This window comes from Zalophus californianus, chromosome 6 (assembly GCF_009762305.2).
Source record: "Zalophus californianus isolate mZalCal1 chromosome 6, mZalCal1.pri.v2, whole genome shotgun sequence".
NCBI classification, from domain to species: domain Eukaryota; kingdom Metazoa; phylum Chordata; class Mammalia; order Carnivora; family Otariidae; genus Zalophus; species Zalophus californianus.
In genome coordinates this window covers 37,137,121-37,162,311 of record NC_045600.1, presented here as the reverse complement: position 1 = coordinate 37,162,311, position 25,191 = coordinate 37,137,121, and the positions used below count along the sequence as shown (strand labels likewise).

The following is a 25,191-nucleotide window of genomic DNA, read 5'->3' as shown; positions in this document are numbered from 1 at the left end:
TAAGAATATAGTAAGTATAAAATGTTACAGAAGAATATAAGAAGAAAAAAAGTATTTCCCAGAACTATGATGAAAAGATAAAGGCTTATAACTAAGATCATCAATCTTCAATATTGGCCAGTCTTGTAAGTAATCATTAAAAAATTATAGTGAAAAATATTCTTATAGGAAAACATGTTTTCTGCATGATTGCATAAGGTGAGGACTGGCTGGTGGGGCATTATCCTACATAACACACTTGAAGACAAAACTTGAAATATTTAAAGCACAAAAATATATTGAACAAGTACTAAAAAATGATAGAATAATTCATTCAATTAGACATTTTCCAAATACCTGTTATGTGCCTGGCACTGTGTCAGACAGTGGGGAGGACAATGACAAAATGACATGGCCTGTGCCTTCAGGGGAGTTAGATTCCAGTAGAAGTAGCAGGCAGTTAGTTAAACAAGTAACTATTTTAAAATATTACAGGTATAAGGAGAGATATTTGTTGAAAGAATGGTGAAGAGCATTACCTAAACATCCTTTTGTGTTTCAGAGTTATTATTTATCAGCACAAAGTAGATGGAAGAAGTATAATTAAATACAAAGCTAGACAGAGACAGTATGTTACACAGTGGGTTTTGTTTTTTGGGGTTTTTTTGTTTTTTTTACAAATAAATAAAAGGTTGAAATTCCAAAGAAGGACTCTCAGAAGAAAGGGCTAGGCCTGTAAGGAAAACATGAAGCCCCAAATCCCATAGCACTTCTCAAAGGTAATAATTTCTGCTTTGGATTCTGTGGGGCCAACACTTGTCTGTTTGCAAATAAACATCACAATTATTAGTTATGTTTGCTCAAGCTGAACATTTCTCTCCTTGAAAATTTAGCACCTGCAGAGAAAACACACACACACACACACATGAGAATATCACTCTTCCGGGCATCTTCAGGTTTCAACTTTGGTGCAGATGAGCCAAAACATCTCTAATTGCACAGCTGACTTCCTCTGGAGCCCATCAGTGCAAGAGATAACAGCCGAGCAGTCAGGCTGCTTGGTCATAAACTGCAATACTTGTAGTATGCAAAAATTTGTGCTTCAATTTTTGTATTATGCCACATGGTCTGCACTTAATACTAACAGAAAGTGGAATCCTGCGGGCTATAGATTTTCAAGAACACAACCGGCCACATGCTTTCTTTAATGGCTGTGCTACACCAAACCTGTGGCATAGCAGAGCCACCCTGGCTTTAACCAGGGCTGGGCCATGGGTAGGTTTAGAAGCCCATAATGATAGTGAAACTACCTAAAAATTTAAAAAGAGTATTTTCCCATTTGCTACATGAAATCCTTCATGAAGTCAAACTTGAACTGAACCTTGAAAGAAATTGATCATAAGCTCTTCGTCTGCAAAACTGGCTTCATCAATCATGCTTTTCAGGAAAAATATGGCTCCTGTCAGCATGAGCATTGTGCGAATATACACGCATAGTTGGATGCATATTTCCTTCCACACACTAGGTCATGGGACAGAATAGTTTTGCACTTAAGGAGCATTTTGAAACAGGCACAAAATGGGGAAATTACTACATCTCTGTATAAACAATAAAAATGATTAAGTAAGGAATAATACCAGTTAAGACTGTTAGTAGAGACAGTTGAATAAAAGAATGTTAGTTCTGAGTAGAGTTGGCAGTATGATAATATTGAAAGTTGTACTTTTCAGGAGTGTTAAAATAATATTTCTAGACGTAAGAAAATACCAAACAAAATGCCACATTTTGTTTACCTAATCCCGTATTTCTGACAATGGCAGAAAGGGCATTTTAAGGGAAAATACATAATTAGCCCTCTTGTTCCTAATTTCCCTTTATAAATTATTATGCTATCTTATTTCTAATGAGATGTTCATTTTACTATTATCACTGCATACATTTGACAAAATACAGATCTAATCATCAGACAGACTTCAAAACTATACCACTCAGCTTGTATGACCTCCTAGGCAATAGGAGGAAAGCAATATAAGTCAAATGCAAGTTCTTGGTTGAGGTTGGGGCAAAATACCCAAGACTTCACTTCCAAAAGTTGTGTGCCTCATGCAACTCAATGTCAGTATTTGGAGACTGTAGGGTGAATATTTCCAGAAGCAGGAAGACAAAACACAGAGGTATAAGAAAAGAGCAAGACAAAAATCTGTCTCTTATCAATGCTTCAAAAATCATTTGAGTATATTAGAAAACAAAAAAGAAGTGTGGGAATAAACCTTCAACTTGAACCATAGTGCTGAACACATCAAATAAAATAATGCTGAGCAAGATATAAGATTTGAGGCTCATAGAAGGAGACTCACTTCATTAAAATGGAAAAAGCCTTGGACTTTGGGGTCAGAACAAGTGTTCTGGTGGGCTTTGCCACTGAGTGGTCTAGCATGAAACCTTTGGAGCCCCATGACTTTTTCTTTAACTGTGGTCAAATATATAGCCTCATCAATTTTTAGGACCCAGTTCTTCTTACTTAAAATAAAAAGGGCAGTCAAGATGATTTTTAGTCTCAGCTATGTCTAAAATTTTATGAATCCTTCAATTAATACTAGTGTATGTATTTCTAAGAGCATTTTACATTTCTTTTACCTAAGAATGGTGAAAACTGAGGACATGCTGATTCTCAATCAAGAGTCTGAGGCTCTGCAGATGACTTGTCTGGTCTGCTATACTTTGTTAGATGCACTGTGATTTGTCTTACAAGAGCATAAACCCTCTCTGCCTTACAGAAAGGAAAAGCCTTTGATTGTAGCCTCTAATCCCATTCTGCTGAAACTACAGACCAAAAGTCCTGCACATAGTATAAGAAGATGTGCTTAGGACACTGCTGATTGTTTTAGAAGCTTTCTATTAAGGGAAAACTTAAACAAAAATTATGAAAACATATATTCCCTTTTGGACTATATCTCAGTAGATGAAATTTATTTTCTTTCAAAGCTTTGCTATGTCACCCTTGGCAGGAAAATCATTCAACCTCTTTGGATCTCATGAGGATGAATGCTTTGTATGAAATTTGAATTATACCTAATCTGCCCCTAGGTAGGTATCTGAAATAGATGATCTCTTAAGGTGACCTTAAGCTCTATGATCTCTATTTCTGTATTGTTAAGTTGAAAACTAATTTGATATACATTCCTATAAACTCAGTCTTACAGAAGTTTAAGGCTTCCCTCAGAGAACTGTATTAGATTAATTCTCAATAGCAGATAGTGTCACTAGATATTAGAAGGAAGTATCTGTGTACATCTTCACCTACACAATAGTATCATTTTTTTAAATATTTATTTGAGAGAGAGACAGAGCAGGAGCAGGGGGAAAGGCAGAAGGAGAAGAAGAGGGACAAACAGACTCCCCGCTGAGTGCAGAGCCCGACACAGGGCTTGATCCCAGGACCCTGAGATCATGACCTGAGCCAAAGTCAGATGCTTAACTGACTGAGGCACCCAGGTGCCTCCACAATAGTATCATTATTACTTGTGGATTTCCTGAGATTGCAGAATGCCTAATGCCTGTCACCCATCTGCATAATCCATTTGGATCTGTGTTTTTGGATATTTTTTATGCTGCAGAAAAGATCACTGACCTCCAACAGTTGGATAATACAGAAAAATAAGTCTGCTTATCTAAGAATTTCCTGAAATTGCTCTCTGATAAGACCTAAGAACTTCTTAGTCATAAAAATATCTATTTTGGGAGAGGCAAAGTCACATAGAGACTCTAATTCATCCTTAGTGCCAGTTGAGATGTACTTTAATATAGGTGATAACACCTTATAATATTAACATCCTTGAGCATATCATGCAGCAGATTGCCATGGGCTAGAAGTGGCTAGAAGGCATGAGCACTGAGAAAGAGGAGATTTTCTCTGGACTTCTGGGATCACCCTGTAGGTAACACAGGTTAGATACCTGACAACAAAGGCTACTCATGGAAGTGCAAAGGTAAGAGAATTAGAGGAAAACAAAATGATAGAAATAGAAGTCAATAAATGTTATTCAACGTATATTTATTAATTGAGAACTTGACACCTGCCAAGCATTGTTCTAGTCACTGAAGGCATAGCAATGAACAAAACAGATACCCTCCCCTTGTAGAGCTTACATTCTAGCAGAACATCATATGGAAGCCCACCCAGGAAAGGTAGAGACTGTACTGAAGAAGCTCAACTGCAAGTGAGAAGAATATCAAGAATGGCACCGCCCAGTGACAGGAAACAAGGAGAAAGTCTAGAACTAAGAGTCAGATGCCCAGAATCAAGGAAAATGACGATATGGTAGTCTAGAGAACAGTCAGGGATCACATTAACGTTTAGCCAATGATCGATCACACACTACAAGGCTAGGTTTTTAGGGCTGGCCTAGTTCCTATTGCTCTGCCACTCTGATTCTTAAGAACCAAATCTCCACAAGGTGAGAAGCCAGGGCAGATTCTGACACCCAGACTATTTTAGTACCTGCAGTGTTTTGGATATGAGACAAAACTGGCTCATTAAGTACCAAATTCTGCACACAATAACAATTCTGTGTGATAATAAATTATCCTAAATACTGTCTGTGTATTTCAATTGAATACATAACTACCTAGGAGATAAGTGAGTAATCCATGAGTATGGAAGACAGTTGCTCAGAAAGGCATTAAGTTATGTACAAAAATTAAAAGTTGAAGGTCATAAAAGGGTCATTGATCAACTAGTCATCAAATCAATACGAGTCATCAAGACTTGAAACTAAACATGAACATTAAGCCCCTACTCCTAAAACCCTATACTGAGAACACATATACACATACACACACCACAAAATACACGTGCACACAGAATCTATGTATTAAAGAGAAGGGGTCTCTATCCTGGTGGTGTGGGAGTGGAACAGGAAGAGTTCAGACTTGTAAGTAATAAAACTGTCGTCAACTAAGAAATATGAGTGCTTCCCTTTATTGCCCTCTTGTGTATTTAGTAATTGCATGTGTTCAACCACCTCATACAGATTTCCTCCAAGTCAAGAGGCAATGACACTGAACTAATCCAAGTTTCTTATTCCACCAAGTTATTTTTTTTAATTTTATTTTACTATGTCATGTTAGTCACCATACATTACATCATTAGTTTTTTTGATGTAGTGTTCCATGATTCATTGTTTGCATATAACACCCAGTGCTCCATTCAATACGTGCCCTCTTTAATACCCATCACCAGGCTCACCCATCCCCCACCCCCCTCCCCTCTAGAACCCTCAGTTTGTTTTTCAGAGTCCATCGTCTCTCATAGTTCCTCTCCCCCTCTGATTCCCCCCCCCTTCATTCTTCCCTTCCTGCGATCTTCTTCTTTTTTTTTTAACATATAATGTATTATTTGTTTCAGAGGTACAGGTCTGTGATTCAACAGTCTTACACAATTCACAGCGCTCACCATAGCACATACCCTCCCCAATGTCTATCACCCAGCCACCCCATCCCTCCCACCCCCCACTACTCCATCAACCCTCAGTTTGTTTCCTCCCGCAAGTTATTTTGTCTTCACTTTTATCACTACCTTCAAGCTGCATCCCTTAGAATACCTGGAAGTCAAGGTTACTAGTGATTTCCACTGTACCAGAACAAAAGCTACCTAACATTGGTTAATATCCAACCAATTCTAGATAGCTTTTGTCTGACCATTCGCTAAATCAGAAGCCAGAGGTGAAGTGTAAGTCATCCTCCACTCTTCCTTGAAGGCTCTGCATGGAAGAACACCTTCCTTCATCTGATAGCCTGAACTAAATGAATCCACCTTTGATTTTCTTTAAACACACTGAAATTAAACTCACTAAGGCTCAATAATTTTTTCAGATATTTCAAAAGATAACTCCTCTTAATTTAATTTCTAAAACTTGAGTGAATACATTCCCCTCTTTTCTACAGCTGGGAATCTATAGATAACCAAGCTTATAATCTACTCTAATGATAACTCAGAAATGGAGCAAAAGCCTTAAATTCATAATAGTGAACTTAGTAATGGAAGGAAACTTGACATTTCAGCTTTTCTTTAGTTTTAGATTCTGTTAATAAATTACAAATAATATACAATTCTCAGGTGCTCAATTAACTCTTAAATAAGGCTTTACACTTTGGAAATGTGAAATGGGAAGGTTTTTCCTACATCTATTTTGAGATATTTTAAAGTAGTAATATTAACTGTAAATATACTTTGCTGTTCTGTTTTCTTCAGGCTCCTAGGAAATTACAGAAAGATTCTGATAACCTAGTGCCCCCAGATTTAACCCTTATGCTATCAATATAGATTAAGGAACTCATTAGTCCACCATAATTCATTCTGCATCATGATTTGAATAAAGCAAATCACTTTCTGAGTCAGGATGGGGGCAAAGACAAATTAAGATGCTCCATATGCAGCATCTACCTTTGCAGTCTTTTTGGTTCCAAGATATGACACTGAAATTTAAGACAAGAAGATTTATGTCTTTTTCTCATAAAACTTACTCTGAAGAGATAATCTTGTAAAGCTGCCTCAGCATTACTGGGAAACACCTCTTTTTGGCATGCATGGATACCCAACATTAAACCCTCCTTTCTATGAATTCCTTTAGGAGGTATAACCCTAACTCCATATGCATAAAGATTTAATTTACTCTTAAGTATAGGGAAAATAATAACCAAGGTGTGGGCATAGAAGGAAGAAATTGCTTTCATACCATAAGCTTTCCCAGTGGGCAGAAATAATGGAAATCTATGCTATGTCTTCAACCCAATAATCCATAGGTATGTCCAGAAATGGAATCTACAGAAACAGTCCCAAGAATATCGCTTTCCCTAATGGCAATTCTTTTAGATGAGGAGGGGAAGGGCATAAGTCCCAAGCAAATCCGTCTTTCCATTTGAATTGTCAATAGGTCACTGAAGCTATATGCTATGAATCAATCAGAATTACATTCTGTTTGCATAAGGATATCTATAGCAATACAGTGAAAAAGTTTGATTCACCTTTGTCAGCAAATAGCAGGCAACTTAGATAAAAATGTTTTAGGGGTTGGGGGAGAATGCAAGATGGAGACCTACTATTGGTATAGCTGCTTCAATTTTTCATTTTACATTGCCAATGAATATTGAGAATTGAGAGGAAATCCCCCATCCACCTTCATCTTATCATGGGGAGTATCCTTAAAGGGAAAGCAGAAAGTATATTGATCCATATGTTTCAAAAGTCTTTCTGAGGTAGATTCAGAGTTCAATTTTATGATCAATATAGCATATGTTGTCCAGGCATCAACAGAATGTACATAATAAGCTGCTACTTAACTCATTATAGACTATGAAGTGAATTCTTGTTTCTTTACAGGCATTCTGATCAGAATTCAAAGATTTCAGAAACAAAGATTTTCACGAGGTCACAGGAATCCCTCTCTTGATCCTTTTGGATCCCAGCAACTATATGTAACAACCCAGTAAATAATCTCAATGAAAGATTAAAAATTATTGAAGATCATACAAATAATCTCATATGGCCACATATGAAGGAGATACATAAAAACACCCTGCCTTTCTTTAGAAGAAAACAATTATTATTATTATTATTATTATTATTTTGCTGGTAACATTAGTTTTTACTTTCATTCCAGTTAGTTAACATACAGTGTTATATTAGTTTCAGTTGCACAACCTGAAGTGTTAAATTACTATATTGTACAGCAGAAAACAACTATTGAAAGCTAAAAATTCCAAATTATTCTTCAGCAACTAAGTATGGTGACAAAGGTCAGTGTGATGCAGTGGTTAGAACTGACAAATTTTGACCACTAACTTGCTTTATGGCGGTGGTCCTTTGTCCCACACTAACACCTAGTGTTTCAGATTTTACTTAGGCTTTACTGACATCACAAGCAAAGTGAAAATAACTAAAGACAATGCATGAATCTTTTGAGCAAGCAGTCTGAGAAATAAATAGCAATAACTCTAGATTAGCATGACTTTTAGCCAGAGGTTATAAACAATGAGTAACAGATGTCTGAGCCAGAGTCCTTTTATTGCATTATCTTAAGTGAAATTCAGGTTTATTTTTAAGCTCTCTTGAATCAGAAACTATAAGGTAAGAAAAGTGTTTTTATTAGTGGGAAAGAAATGCTTTTCTAGATGAACCCAGTGAAAAAGTAAGACTGAAAAATTAACATGGGTGTTCATCACATACTGAAAAAAGAGGTTTTTTGATCTGAAAGACACTGGAATATTGGAAAAAAATGGCATGGATGAAAAGAAAAGAGATGTAAATTTTGTCTTGAATCTAACATGGCCTTATCTGACCCAGAATGAGGCCAAGGAATAAAATCTATCACTGCCTTATCTACAGCATGGCATTATTATGAGTACTCATAAATGTCAATAAGTAAAAAAAGAAACAATATAGTTAGACAGAAGAGCAGCAAATGAAATATGAAACCATGCTAGCTTTATTGCTCTTCACATAATCACAAAATGCAATAATATTTTTTGCATTCCCCATTTTTCTCTTTATGTCTCTTCCCACCACCACTTCCCACACCAACTTGGCCTGGTAATTGAAACTTCCAGTTGAATCAGTCCCATGGAAATGGAGCATGGAAAACCAACACCAACCACAGCAGAAAAAAAAAATCTCTAAACATTTTAACTTGGATGTTAAATTTTCTCATTTAATGAAAACTCATGAGAATAACTGGATGCTGAGTCAATGAGCCAGCAAGTACTTATTAAGCACCTCTAAGTACACAGCATTGTCCCAGGCACTGTGGACTAATAAAAAAATAAATAAATAAAACCAGATGTTTAGTTCTAAAGAGCATAGAATATATTAGGAGCACAGACTAGAGAATATTATGTAAAATATTATATCATATAATATAATAAAGTTACTTTCTAAGATTACATTTTAGAAAGTAAGAGAAAAAATAGTATGTGTGTTTTACTCACTATGATATCTAATTTCTAGTATTAAAAATAGAACTAAAAGACTAGAACAATGGTAAAAAGTACAGAGGGGAATGAGTGGATTTGATTTAAAATCCCTTATGTTGCACTAAAAGAAGGGAAAGCTACTCATTAACAGTAGACTTTGTTAAACATACATATTAAGATTTCTAGAGAAATCACTAAAAGAATAGACATAGAGATTCTAACTCCCAAAACAGTCAAGGGAGAAAAAGTCAACCCACAAGGAAGGAAGGAAGGAAGGAAGAAAAGAAAAAGCAAGCAAGCAAGCAAGAAAGAAAGAGAAAGAAAAACAGAAAAATTAGAAATTGAAGGCTTACAAAGTAAGATTATAGACAGAATTTTAAAGTACTGGTAATTAAAACATGTAAACAGACTAAACTCTTTAGTTAAAATCGATTGCCAAAGTGAATTTTTCAAAAATACAACAATGAATTATTTATGTGAGATTCAAAAGAGAAATAAAACACTAAAAGGTTGAAACTTGAAGGTTAAAAATTATGTCAGACAAATATTAATCGAAATAAATCTGGTATTAATAATAGACAATAGATCCCCATTCAAAAATCATTATTAGAAATATATGCAAATACTGCTAGAGATCAAATAATATAAAAATTATTGCTGAAGATATTATGAATTATTGCTAGAGATATAAGAGTTATATAATAATAATGTTAACTATACTGGAACTTAATATTAAATTAAATTAAATTTAAAAAAGAAACAGATACAAAAATAAGTTATATAATAGACATTAGATGCAAAATGTGATACACAGAGTAACTACATATGGGTAAAAATGTTAATTACCCTGAGATGTCATTTTAAACTTGTATGTACCTTGTAACATAGCTTCAAAATATATAAAGCTGAAATTGCCAATAGACAGGAGTTTGAGAAATTCACAAAAATGAAAGGAGATTTTAACACATCTCTCTTAAAAACAGATTCATCAACCAGATGAAAAAATCTTTAAAGATATTGAGCAACACAGTACATAAACCACAAAATCTGGAGAATTTAATTATTCTCAAAGGAATGTTAAAAATGAACCATATCAAGGCAGTAAAACAAGTCTTGACAAATTTCAAAAACACTGGCACAATGTAGAATATATTTATATATATTAGAATACGTGTATAAATACAAATATATTTATTAATGTATCTAATATAAATGTTTATTTTTAATATTTTTAAATATTTATATTAGATTATAAGTTAGCAGTCAATACCTATAAATACAGAGAACAAACTGAAGGTTGCCAGAAGGGAAGGAGAAGGGGGGAGGAGCAAAATGGGTGAAGGAGAGTGGGAGATACAGGCTTCCAGTAACGCAACGAATAAGTCATGAGAATAAAAGGCACAGCACAGGGAATATAGTCAATGATACTGTAATAACATTGCATGGTGATGGAGGGTAGCTATATTTGTGGTGAGCACAGCATAATGTTTAGAGAAGTTGAATCACTATGTTGTACACCTGAAACTAATGTAACATCGTGTGTCAACTGTACTCAAATTTTAAAAATTCTGAAATAAATAAATAAAAATGGAAAAAATTTAGCAGTCAATAGCAAAAATTAAAAAAAAACACTCATGCATTTAGAAATGTTAAAATAAGCTTTTAAATAACCTATAGGTTAAAGAAGAAAGATATCAAAATAGAAATTGGAAAATACTTAGAACTGAACATTATCTTGTATCTAATCTAAGGCATGCAGTTTTTCACATTTTAATATCTCTGAAATCAGAATATATCTTATAATCAATGATAAATTTCAACTATAGTTGACCAGATGACATAATTGCCATTACCTTCACATAACGGATTGTTATTCCTGGTGACTTAACAAGAAAATTACATCCTTCATATTCCAGTGTGCAAAACATTTAGGACATTTAAGGAAAAAATACAAATTCTGTTTGTTCACCAAAAATGATCCAGTGGCATATTTCTGATAAGATCAAGAGAGCACCTGGGTCAAAACTCACAGAATAGCTGTCAGCATTTTGGGAGCAAATCCCAGGAAAAATAGTAAAGCACTCCTTTTTTTTTTTTAAGATTTTATTTATTTATTTGACAAAGAGAGACAACGAGTGCAGGAACACAAGCAGGAGGAGTGGAGAAGGAGAAGCAGGCTTCCCGCTGAGCAGGGAGGCTGATGCAGGGCTCCAAGCAGGGCTCCATGCAGGGCTCGATCCCAGGACCCTGGGATCATGACCTGAGGCGAGGGCAGATGCTTAAGGACTGACCACCCAGGAGCCCCAGTAACGCACTCTTTAAGGAATGCCTTTGATGGCACAGAGGATGACTTAATATGGACAAAAATAAAAGTCTATGTCTGAATCAATGAATGATTCAGAAGAGATGGATTCTGAATGTGAAGAAGCTTAATCAATATCTTAACCAATTTGATTATAGATATTTCTTTCACATATATGCACAAGAGCAATATGTGGCATAATTACATGTTTTTAAAAGTTTATAGAATCATCCGATAAGTGTAAAATAAAAATTAGGAATGATAAGAAACCATTATATGCTATAACTGCATTTTTTCTAAGTGTTATATAAAATAATCCTTAGAATAAATGATGAACTATGTACCATATGTGGCAATTGTGTGATAAAGCTAAGAGAAAGTATTGAACACTTACAATAAAGAGATGAAAGTCAGAAAATAAATGAGCTCAGCGTCCAAATAAAGAAGTTTAAGAAAATAAATTTAAAAAAAAATTAAATGAAGGAAATAGCTAAGAGAAGAGCAGAAACTAATAAAAAAGAAAACAAAAGGGGGGCCTGGGTGGCTCAGTCATTAAGCGTCTGCCTTCAGCTCAAGTCATGATCCCCGGGTGCTGGGATCAAGCCCCACATCGGGCTCCCAGCTCAGGGGGAAGCCTGCTTCTTCCTCTCCCAACCCCCCTGCTTGTGTTCCTTCTCTAGCTGTGTCTCTCTCTGTCAAATAAATAAATAAAATCTTTAAAAAAAAAAAAAAGAAAGAAAACAAAAATATGATGTAGAGGGTCAACAAAACCAAAAATTGGTTCTTTAAAAAAAAAAAAAGAATAAAAGTGCTTAGCAACGTTGATCAAGGAAGGGCGCCTGAGTGGCTCAGTTGGTTAAGCGACTCAGGTCATGATCCTGGAGTCCTGGGATCGAGTCCCGCATCGGGCTCCCTGCTCAGCAGGGAGTCTGCTTCTCCCTCGGACCCTCCCCCCTCTCATGCTCTCTCTCTCTATCTCATTCTCTCTCTCAAATAAATAAATAAAATCTTAAAAAAATTAAAAAAAAACATTGATCAAGGAAAAGAGAGAAAAGTAGAAACAAATAATAATAAAATAAAGAATAAACATAAATGAAGGCACAGCAGAAACTAACTGTGATGAGATGAAAACGTATGCTAATAAATTTGAAAATTCATGTGAAATGAACACATTTCTACCAAATGTAATTTAACAAAACTTATCAACATAGCAAAAGTGGCTCAAAAAGAAAAAGGAAACTTTTCTTTTGATACTGCAAATATTGAAAAAATTGAATCAGAATTAAAATCTTAGCACCATATCACTAAGTATAGATGGTTTTTTCAGGGACGTTCTAGGAAACATTCAAGAAATATGAATTCGGTCTTACATAAAACTCCTTCAGAATCCAGAAAAATTAGGAAAAGTCCCACTCTTTATGGGGCTAGTTCACCTTGATACCCATTACTAATCTCACTTATGAATACAGATGCAAAATTCTCAGTAAAACATTAGCAAAAATAACTCACCAATTTATGAAAAAAGTTACACTTCTACATGAAAACGATTCATAATGACCAAACAAGTTCATTCCAAAGATGTAAGATTTAGTGTTATAAAATGTATTATTCTAGTTTACTATGTTAACAGATTAAAAGAGAAAACTTGATTTTCTCAATAAATTTGTTACAAAATTATCAGCAAACTAGAATAAAAAGACCCTTCTTTATTTAACATGATATTTTTTAAAACTATAACAAACATCATACTTGATGGTAAAACAGAAAAGTATTTCTTTTGAATGCAGAAACAAGGTAAGAATATTCATTTTCATCACTTTTGTCACCAAACGAGGAATTCTAGCTAGTTCCAATAAGACAAAAAAAAAAAAAAAAAAAAAAAGTTAAAGTGTTAGGGTTGAAAGAAAAAATATTATGTATTTTACCACATACAAAACACAAAAGAATCTATAGACAATTTTTTAGAAATGATAAAAGTTTATCACTATGACTAACCTATAAATTTAATAAAGAAACATTAATGGCTTTCCTATTCAATATCTATAAATGGCTAGAAAACATAATTTTAAAGTATACTATTATAATTCGCTAATTCAACAAACATGTATTAAGTGGCCATTATGTGTCATGAACTAGTCTATGGGCTGGGACAATATAAGTTAAAACACACATACATAAATAAATAAAGCACAAAAATTTCTGCCCATGTTAAGTTCACTATAGATATATATATGTATGTATATAACATTATATATAATATAGAATATATACCATATATATTATATTATCATATTTTATATATTTAATGTATATGTTTTTTATAAACTTAACAATAGTTATATAAGACCTTCATGGAGAAAATTATAAACACACAGAAATAAATACCATGCTCCTTTCTTTCCGTGCCGATAGCACTCTCACAAACATGTTGAACGTTCCTAAAACCCACCGGACTTTCTGCAAGAAGTGGGGCAAGCACCAGCCCCACAAAGTGACACAGTACAAGAAGGGCAAAGATTCTCTTTATGCCCAGGGAAAGCGGCGTTATGACAGGAAGCAGGGTGGCTATGGTGGGAAGACTAAGCTGATTTTCCGGAAAAAGGCTAAAACTACAAAGAAGATTGTGCTGAGGCTTGAATGTGTTGAGCCCAATTGCAGATCTAAGAGAATGCTGGCTATTAAGAGATGCAAGCACTTTGAGCTGGGAGGAGATGAGAGAGGGCCCAAATGATCCAGTTCTAAGCTTCATATTTTGTTAATATTATGAAGACAATAAAATCTTGAGGTTATGTTCACTTCAAAAAAAAAAAAGAAAAGAAATACCATGCTCAGTATCATGAAATACCATTTCTCTAACAACTGATCTACAGTTTCAAGGTAAAATCAAAATATCAACAGGTTGTAGGTATTCCTATGGGTGTGTGCATAAATTTGCTTGGTGATTCTAAAACTGGAAGAGAAAAATGCCAAGAAGGGTCATAACATTCCAAAATGAGCAGCACCAGGCTAAAAGATTTGCCTTACTTTATAATAATATTAATTATAAACTTCTACTAGCAAAAAGCAACAAGTAAATATTGGAGAGGCAGCATAGTAGACAGAGCCAGACTACCTGAGCTCAAACTTTGGTCTGCGACTTTCCAGATGTGTGACTCTGGAAAAGTTAAGCTCTTGTGCCTAAGTTGCCCACATCTATAAAATTAGGGTAATAAGAGTAACTTCCTTACAGATTAATGAGTTAATCTTTATAAAACTCTTAGAACAGCAACTGGCATATAGTAGGTACTATACATGTATTTGATAAATAGATAGTGTGGTAGATATATGGAAAGACAGGTAACTCCATCAACTCCATGTGTTTATGAAATCTTGATATATAAAACAGGTAACACTGCAGATGAGTTGGGGGACATGAACAATTCGATAAATGGTACTAAAATGTCCAGATCTGGGAAAATGAAACTAAATCCCTACCTCACATCTTAATAAAAAGTGCATTTTAGATCTGACTAGGGTTTAAATTGAAGTGGAAAAATATTTTAACATTCAGAAGGAAATATAGGAGAGTATTCCTAAGATCTCAAACAAGACGGCAAAAGCACAAACCATGAAAGATTGGTTTGACTACGTTAAATGAAGATCTGTTCCTAAGATACCATAATGAAGGTAGCAGAGTGGTGCAGGGGAAGTTTGCTGGCCCATAAGATAACACAATGAAAATGAAAATATGCGACACACTGGGAGAAGATATTTGCAACTAAAGATATATCCAGAATATAGAAAGAATAACCAGGAATCAATTAAAAAGACAAGCAACCAAATGAAAATGAACAGATTTGAAAAAGTCTATTATAGAATAGGAGACATATGAAACGATTCTCATCTTTTTAAAATTCTGATTAGTAATCAGGGAACCTAACCTGAAAACACAATTATCACATTCCCATCCACCTGGTGGTGATGTGGATCAGGACCTCATGTTTACTGCTGGTGGAACACCATGGAAATAAAATTTCACATCATCTTGTAAAGTTGACCAAATTCACAGCTATGACACAGTAACTCCTCTTATAGGCATATATATATATACACTCTTGTACATCTGCACTGAGAGATGTATGCAAAAATGTTTACAGAAGCACTGTTTGTACTGAAAATAAAACTAGAGATAATCATAACATGTAGCACACTTTAGACTGGTAACAAGAATTGCAGGAGCCATACAATAGAGCACTATTCAGCAGTGACAAAAAAATGAACCACAGTCTCACATAACACAATGAATGAATCTAATACACATAATGGTCAGGCAAATGAGCAAGTCACAGAAGAATGCATATAGTATATGAATCCATTTATATAAAATGCAAAAACAGGTAAAACTAAGCAATGTATTATTTGGGGACACATTCCTTAGGTATGGAAACAAAACCAGGATAGTGGTCTCCTCTAAGGCAGAGGGAAGAATATTGGATTGTCAAGGACCAGGGTGACATCTAAAGCACTGGTAGTGTTTCTTTTTTTCTTTAAGCTGGGTGGTAGGTGCATTTTGCTGCTTTGATACTGTACATATATTTGATAGACACTCTTTAAGTACACGATGTATCACATGACAAAACAAATAATTACAAGTATTCTTTATTCTTTATAAAGAATATAAATAAAGAATACTTGTAATTTCTACCTTCAGCGAAATGCATAACACTTTTAAAAATACATGTAGGGGCACCTCAGTGGCTCAGTTGGTTAGGTGTCGGACTCTTGGTTTTGGTTCAGGTCCTGATCTCAGGGTTCTGAGTTGGAGCCCCCTGTGGGGCCCCATGCCCAGCATGGAGTCTGCTTGTCCCTCTCCCTCTGCTTCTCCCCCCTCTCTCTTGAAGAAATAAAATCTTAAATATATATATATATGTAAACAGATGTTTATTTTATAATCCATATGCAGTTTATTTTATTTTGTTGTGATAAGAACACGGAACATGGGACCTAGCCTCAGAACAGATTTTGAAATGGCATTTCTAGACGCTTCTACAACTGCTACACAATGTTTCCATCTTGCAGAACTGAATCTTGCTAACAAACCCTCATAAAGTTTCATAAAACTTTTTTCACTTGCACATTTATTTCCCCACTCTTGGAAACTGTGACTCGATGACCTCTCTAACACTGAAGTAGGCTGGATCTGATGGAGTATGGTATGTTTTTTAAGAACCCAATTCTGTAGTCAGAGAAATCTGGCTTAAATCCTGACTCTGCCACCAGTTAGCTGTAGGACTTCAGACAAATCACTTAATTTTTCCTTGTTCCAATTTTCTCATCTGAAAAAAATGTGGATAATAATATCTATTTCATATGACTGTTATAAATACATTTATAAAAATTATGTGATTTTCCATAAATTATGAAAATTAGAAATGGTGTCAGACCCATAATAGGGCATAATAAATAAGTTGTGGATAAGAGCAGAATACTGTAGTCCTCTGATTATATTCCAAATGAAAGAACAGACCTCCCTTCTTCCTCGTCACAACACCCTTGTGTTCCTGTCAAAAGATGCAGTCCTCAAACCACTACCTCTACCACACACACCCATACCCACACCCACACACTCCTCTACTACCAAAGCTTACTCCCCTCCTGGTTTCCATTTTGCTAAAAATCTTGTCAGGATGAGAATGTAGCAAGTGTTTATTTTGAAAATTGGGTTTCTCCCAGAGGGGAAAGGAATGGGACCCAACTCAGAGTCTGCCCCTTTAGAAATAAGAAGGGACCACTCTTCTGAGATTGAGGGAAAGATGGGCTGAAAGGCAGACAGTGAAAGTGAATGCTGGGACCATCAATCTTGTTACTTTGCGTCTCTGGACCCCAGTTTAATTGAAAAGTTTGGTCAGCCAACATGTATGGTCTTCTTCAGTACTAGCACTCTATCAGCCCATGTAGGATGCTGACTCACTGCAAGCTCAGAAAAAAATAATTTAGAAGTGGCAGGGAATGTGCCAGGGGATCAGTGATAAATAAATAAGAAGATTATTCCACAATGACAAAGATGAAACTGGACTGCATCATTCATATGGCCTGAGGAAGCAGCTAGAAAAATAATGAATAGATTGATGGATGGTTGGCTTCATTTCTGGGGCTATCAAAGTTATACAGAATGTATGATTACTAAAGCTATTATAAATAGTTTAATACTAAAAGTTGATCTTATGTTATATCTAACTAATTTCATTATATTATAAATAATATTTATTTCCAGAAAATATTGATTGTGAGATCACAGGCTCTTTCCTTAAATGAAAAAAGCCATTCTTATATCAGTTTATTAAGGAGCTATAAAACATTTATGTGAAATTGAGAGAGCATGGCTTTTGAACATGTCAGAAATGATGGCATTCCTATAAGATTACCCCAAGACTACTCCTTGATGAAGTCATTACAAATGCAACTTCCTCAGAAATGCATATCATCTTCATCAAGAATGCAAGTAAATCAAAAAGTAGCTGTTTCCACATGGGCATATAAGTAATTTTAGTCTAAGTTAACTCTATACATCAAGAATGAAATTACCAGAATATTTTCTCTTAATCACTGTATGTGTTTTTCCTTCATCGGCATGGCTCTGCTATTTTACACAAGTGAAGGGTCTCCACACTGAATTCAGTCATATGATGCCACTTTTATGCTATTATTATAGACTCAAAAGCAGATGAAACCTAGTTAGAAGCAGCCTAATTAATTTGACTGGAGGGGGTATTATGTTTGATTCTTGCCACTAACCAGAGAGATCCTCTCGTCGTCAGCAAAATTGCACCCACACATAGAGCCCCATCCCTCCCCCCAACCCCGGTCCTCTGCGGTTTCCTTATAAGCCACACCATCTCTGATCTGGAGAAGCTGCCTTGGGTCACCTCACACATGCATACACACATACACATACACACTTCACAGAAATTAAGCCCTCATCAATGGTGCAAAATCATTTTTCTTTTAGTCAGGTTTATCATTTCTCATAGTTTTCACAGATGATATACTGAAGCTTAAGTGGCTGCTAAAGATAACCACTAGCCTTTGATAAAATAAAAAGTGCTGATTTCCACCTTGGATGTACATCTCACAATTCATTTTTCCCTACCACAAGCCAAATGGAGGTCTTACATCTGAAATTTGATTATGTCTGACTTCCACAAAGCTTACCACCAATAGTAATCATTAGCTTACCTGTAAGAGCTTTGCTTTTCAGGGAAAAAAAAGAAAAAGAAGTTTAAAAGAAAATGGAACTAACTTAGATTATGATGTAAAGAATATTCATTTATAAAGCTTAAATTTTACCCCACCACTGATCTAGATGTGTTTCTGAGTATGAGTATATTTTTTTGTTTACAGAATCAGAGCTCTGGAGGGGTCACTGAGAAGTCATCAAGTCAATCATTGGGGTTCAGATGGAACTGTACCCAAACTAGGTTAAGAAAAAAAAACTACCTCCCTTCCTGATGAAGTCCCAATAAGTAGCCACAACTTCCCTTCCTTTCCTCTCCCCAAATTTCAAAACCTCACCAGTTCCTCAGATCTTTTTGGAATATACAATGAAGCCTCTTCTGTTTTGTTTCAGCTTTGGTAACATTTGCATAATAACCCTGATACTGAAAATTATTAATGAAGATAGAAAATAATGAGGCACAGAGAATAAGGCCATAGAAAGTGAGCATTATGCATGTCTGCCATGAAAGTCACTCCCATCCTGGCCTTAATCTCACAATGACCCCACGATGAAAGTTTGGATTCCTTCTACCTTATTTTTCCTGTCCTTGCTAAGATTGCTTTTCCTCTCTTCTCCTTCACTTTGGGGGAAAAACACAAGATGACAGATGTTAGGTAAGAGTCCTGGATTCTCCCAACAAAAAGGAAGTCATGAAATCATGAAGTTGCTAAAGGATAGAAAATTATTCTGTGGCATGTGTTCATTTGCTGTCAAAATTCCTGTTAGCTTTCCCGCTCTCCAGTAAATGAGGCCAACTTCCCGCTCTGGGAAACAATGTCAGCAGAGAGGAGAGAAGAAGTGTGGTGCAGCCAGCTTCCAGGCTGAGCCAACCATGTCTAATTCTCCCAGGCCCTCTGTTACACTCACTTGCTACATCGCAAGGACCCACAGAGTGCTTTTCTTTTCTTTTCTTTTCTTTTTTTTGTGCTTTTAAATAGGCTCTCCATGGTACACGATAAAAGAGAAACATGTTCAGTAACAGTTACTGAGATGGGCGGAAACTGAGGCGGGAACCAGGCCCACTTCTCATCCATCTGCCACCCACACAGAACGTGATAGTGCTGCCTCCTGCCTATTGCTCTGCTTCTTCCATATGGTTGGAAAGTTGCCTTCCTTACTCAAAAAGGTAACACACCTACTGTAAAACTTCTACATGAGCTCCCTTCACGGACAAGGACTACAGTTTTATTCAACCTCATAGTTTGTTTTTTCAATTTTTCTCCAGTATTTTAATATCTTGACTGCATTCATTCATTCATTCATTGTCATTCATTTACTGAGAGTCTAATGACTGTCAGACACCATGCTCGGTTCTTGTTAGGCAATGATGAGCAAACCTACACATTCCCTGTGTTCAGGGGAGCTTAAAATCTATCCAGTGGGGAGAATTCAATTTAAAAGTCACACATGTGACCTTTGTATGTGGATGTGTGTCATCACAGACACACACATACTTGATCCTGGGAGTTTATTAAAGGCTGAGATGACCTAAGTTGGAAGGTCAGAGAAGACTTCCAATGAAATAGTGATCAAGTTGAGATGTAGAGGAAACACAGAAGCTCATTCTGTAACAAAGCCACTTTCCTCTCTTTGACACAAATCTATATTTCACTTGAGTCAACACTGCTCATAATTTCCATTAAGAATGAGAATAATACATCTTCTCTTTTAAAGAAAAGGTTGGATACTGAAAATGTTAAGACCTGTCTAGTTCTCTGTCGAACAATAAACAGAACACAGCTAGAACACAGAAACAGAACACAGAAACAGAACACACCTTTGCTTTCCAACTGAAATTGTTAAACTCATAAATATTAAAAGAACAGACCACCCTTCACATATAAAAGTCATGTTGTTCACCCACCATAAGTAGGATACAAATTAGAGAGTTTGGGCTTTTTCTTTTCTTTTCTTTCTTTCTTTTTTTTTTTTTTTGAGATAGTGAGAGAGAGGGTGCACAAGAAAGGGGGCAGGTGCAGAGGGAGAGGGAGCGAGAGAGAATCTTAAGCATGCCCACCACAGAGCCTGACTTGAGACTCGATCTCACAACCCTGAGATCATGACCTGAGCTGAATTCAACAGTTGGATGCTTAACCAACTCAGCCACCGAGGTGCCCCTCTTGTGAACTCTTATTTTTGGTAACATCCATGTTCCTTCTCATTTCACTTTCCCCATGAAGGTACATGAAAGATACATGTTTGTAAAGACTGTTTACTGGATTGAACAGGGAATCAGAATCCAACTCAGTTCAAAATACTTTCTAACACCTTACCTAAGGTACTTCAAAACAAAACTGTGTCCTTCATTGGACACTTACAACACCATCTCAATTTTTCCTGAATTTTTTGTTAAGCCCCATTGTTTTTTCTTAATCTTACAATCTGAACCCCTTCCTGTAATTCTGACAATTTCCCACACGTACAAAACCTAAATAAACAGAGGTCTCTCTTTATTTATTTCTGCTGCCTTGATTTTCGTTAGCATAACATCCGGCATGTTGGCTTGGATGCACAGTCTCAGGAAAACTGGACAAATTAATCAGGCTCAGTGACAAAGATCCTGTGTTTCTCATCTATATAGAAACATAAAATATGGCCCAGTCATACCTGCAGTGTTTTAGGAGTGATTACAGGGAAGCAACATAGATCTTGTCCATTATTCCCCCTTGTTTATGAGGCCTGTCATTCTATCAGAGCAGAAAATGAAATGTCTGCCATGATCTGTCTTCACAGTACCACGCTGTTTCCTAGTTTATCATGCATTTTTATTCACTCCCACATGATAGTCTTGTTGAACGGTTTCATGTTATTCTTAAAGAAAGGGCAACTCCCAAGGTTATATAACAAGGGGTCTGGAATCCAAAGAGATCAGTATCCAGGACAAGAAACCAAGAAGCTACAATCCAGAAATGCCTACAAGGTTGAAAAACTGGGAACCGTACAGAAGCACAAAGTTTGAGTAACAAGTATCAGAAATTAAAAGCAAGTAAGACCTCAATACTAAGTGACATCTTTTTGTCATTTCCTGCTCATTTGTTTGTTTTCTGTAAAGCAGGAAGCAGTTTTCAAGTCTGGGTTTCCTGGCTGAGTGTCAAATGATAGGCACAAAGTACAGCAGCATCTGAAACTTGCTCTGGCCCATGTCCTACATAATAACATCATACACAACTCAGTAATCAACTAATAATGCTCTTCGGCTGTTAGATTTCCATGTATGCATCGTGCAAGATGGAAGTCATCTACCACAATGCTATCTTCAAAGTATTGGGGATATGTTCTTAGATATCCCAAGGGTATCCTTGATACTCCATATGAATCTATCACCCAAGACCTTATATAACAATTTTCAAACATGGTTAAGTATACAAACTACACAAACTCTTGGGAGTACCATATTCCATATGTTCACAACTTAGCTTGTATTAAAGTATCATATTTCATTTTATCTGACCTGAAGAAGAGAAAAGAAACCAATATTTATTAAGCATCAAATATGTAGTAATAGACAGCTGTTTGTTCATTCTTCAAACTCATTCCATCTTCACAAGACTGCTCTTATGTCCATTTCAGAGGTTAGGAAACAAAGTTTCAATGAGGCTGACTACTTGGTTAGTAGTCAGGGGACCAGAGATAAGCAGAGATTTAACAGACAAGTCTCCCTTCCAAATATCTCCCTGCCTCTTGTTCATATAAAAAGTGCCTCCTGAGAAGGCAGTTGGGGGCGGAGCAAGATGGCGGAGGAGCATTTGTATATTAAATTTTATTTTACATACCTGTATCTGCTCCTCCAGCAGGGACCCAACAAGCGGCAGATCCGGGGAGACTCCCCTTCCTCCCCGGAGAGGAGCGGCGCGGGAGCGCACCGCAGGGATCTGCTGGGTTTGGAGACTCCACACGGGGTCGGGTGCCAGAGATACAAACGCTCAGTCACAGGCCGGGTGAGCACAGAGTGCGGCGGGAGACCAGGGAGATGGGAGTGACTGCTTTTCTCTGGGGGCGCACTGAGGAGCAGGGCCCCGAGTTCTCAGCTCCCCCGGGTGGATATTGGGAGGCCACCATTTTCACCCTGGTCCTCCAAAGCTGTACCGAGAGCTTGCAGGGAAAAAAAGCTCCTGAGAGCAAACCCGAGCAGCTTGCTTGGACCGACAAGGGCAGGGCAATTCTGCCTCCGGCAAAGACATTTGGGAACCACGGCAACAGGCCCCTCCCCCAGAAAATCAGCACGAACAGCCAGCAAGCCAAGACCAAGTTTACCGATCAAGGAGAACGGGAGAACTCCAGCGCTAGGGGAATACTGCACATAGAATTCATGGATTTTTTTTTTTTTTACCATGATTCATTAGTTTTTCAAAGTTAATTTTTTTACCTGTTTTTTTTTAATTTTTCTTTTTCCCTTTTTCAACCAACATCTTATCAATCCCTTTTTAAAAAAAACATTTTTTACTTTTCATTTATAGAGTCATATTTTATCCCTTCATAGTAGTTACCCTTATTTTTGGCATATATATATAAGTTGTTCTCTCTTTAAAATTTTGAGATACAGTTTCTTCTAACAGATCAAAATATACCCTAAATCACTAGTGTATGGCTTTGTTCTAGTCTCCTGACTGACCACATTCTCTTTTTTTTTCTTTTTTTTTAAATCTTCTTTCTTTTTTCAAACAACCTCTTATCAATTCCTTTTATAAAATCTTTTTTATAATTTTCATCTTTACAGTCATCTTCCATCCCTTCATTGTATCAACCCTTATTCTGTATATATAAGTATTTCTTCCTTTAAAATTTTAGGAGGCACTTTTTTCTAACAAACCAAAATAGGCCCAAAAGCTAGTGTGTGGCACTGATCTATGCACTAGTCTGATCATATTTGATCATATTCTGTTTCTTTGTATTGTTCTGTTTTTGTTTTTATCTTTTTCTGTTCGTTTTTTTTTTCTCTTTCTTTTTTCTTTCTTTCCCTTTCTTTCCCCTGGTTTCAGGTCTTTTCTGATTTGTATAGAGTATATTTGCTGGGGACATTGTTAACCTGTTAGCATTTTGTTCTCTCATTCATCTATTCTCCTCTGGACAAAATGAAAAGACGAAAAAAATCACCTCAGCAAAAAGAACAAGAGGTAGTACCGTCAGCCAGGGACCTACTCAATACGGACATTAGTACGATGTCGGACCTAGAGTTCAGAATCATGACTTTAAAGATACTAGCTGGGCTTGAAAAAAGCGTGCAAGTTATTAGAGAAACCCTTTCTGGAGAAATAAAAGAACTAAAATCTAACCAAGTCGAAATCAAAAAGGCTATTAATGAGGTGCAATCAAAAATGGGGGCACTAACTGCTAGGATAAATGAGGCAGAAGAGACAATCAGCGATATAGAAGACCAAATGATGGAAAATAAAGAGGCTGAGAAAAAGAGATAAACAACTACAGGATCACGAGGGCAGAATTCGAGAGATAAGCGATACGATAAGATGAAACAACATTAGAATAATTGGGATCCCAGAAGAAGAAAGAGAGAGAGGGGCAGAAGGCATATTGGAGCAAATAATAGCAGAGAACTTCCCTAATGTGGGGAAGGAAACAGGCATCAAAATCCAGGAGGCACAGAGAACCCCTCTCAAAATCAATAAAAATAGGTCATCACCCCGACATCTAATAGTAAAACTTACAAGTCTCAGAGAAAAAGAGAAAATCCTGAAAGCAGCTTGGGAGAAGAGATATGTAACCTGCAATGGTAGATACATTAGATTGGCAACAGACCTAGCCACAGAGACCGGGCAGGCCAGAAAGGACTGGCATGATATCTTCAGAGCACTAAATGAGAAAAATATGCAGCCAAGAATACTATATCCAGCTAGGCTATCATTGAAAATAGAAGGAGAGATAAAAAGCTTCCAGGACAAACAAAAACTAAAGGAATTTGCACATGAAACCAGCCCTACAAGAAATATGGAAAGGGGTCCTCTAAGCAAAGAGAGAGCCTAAAAGCAGCATAGACCAGAAAGGAACACAGACGATATACAGTAACAGTCACCTTACAGGCAATACAATGGCACTAAAGTCATACCTTTCAATAGTTACCCTGAATGTAAATGGGCTAAATGCCCCAATCAAAAGACACAGGCTATCAGATTGGATTAAAAAACAAGACCCATCGATATGCTGTCTGCAGGAGACTCATTTTAGACCCAAAGACACCCCCAGATTGAAAGTGAGGGGGTGGAAAACCACTGATCATGCTAATGGACACCAAAAGAAAGCTGGGGTGGCAATCCTTATATCAGACAAATTAGATTTTAAAACAAAGACTGTAATAAGAGATGAAGAGGGACACTATATCCTATTTAAAGGGTCTATCCAACAAGAAGATCTAACAATTATAAATATCTATGCCCCTAACATGGGAGCAGCCAATTATATAGGGCAATTAATAACAAAAGCAAAGAAACACATGGACAACAATACAATAATAGTGGGGGACTTTAACACCCCCCTGACTGAAATGGACAGATCATCTAAGCAAAAGATCAACAAGGAAATAAAGACTTTAAATGACACACTGGACCAAATGGAATTCACAGACATATTCAGAACATTCCATCCCAAAGGAACGAAATACACATTCTTCTCTAGTGCCCATGGCACATTCTCCAGAATTGATCACATTTTAGGTCACAAATCAGGTCTCAAA

At 36.3% G+C, this 25,191-nt stretch overlaps 2 protein-coding genes across 2 annotated transcripts in view; one reads left to right on the top strand and one right to left on the bottom strand.

The window, feature by feature from the left end:
- Positions 1 to 25,191, bottom strand: part of KCNH5 (potassium voltage-gated channel subfamily H member 5) — a 305,062-nt gene that overhangs the window by 129,312 nt on the left and 150,559 nt on the right. The gene's annotated exons all lie outside the window — the stretch shown is intronic.
- On the top strand, positions 13,677 to 13,982 carry LOC113909562 (60S ribosomal protein L36a-like). The gene has a single exon (XM_027570870.1). The coding sequence runs from the start codon at positions 13,677 to 13,679 to the stop codon at positions 13,980 to 13,982; it is 306 nt and encodes a 101-aa protein (XP_027426671.1).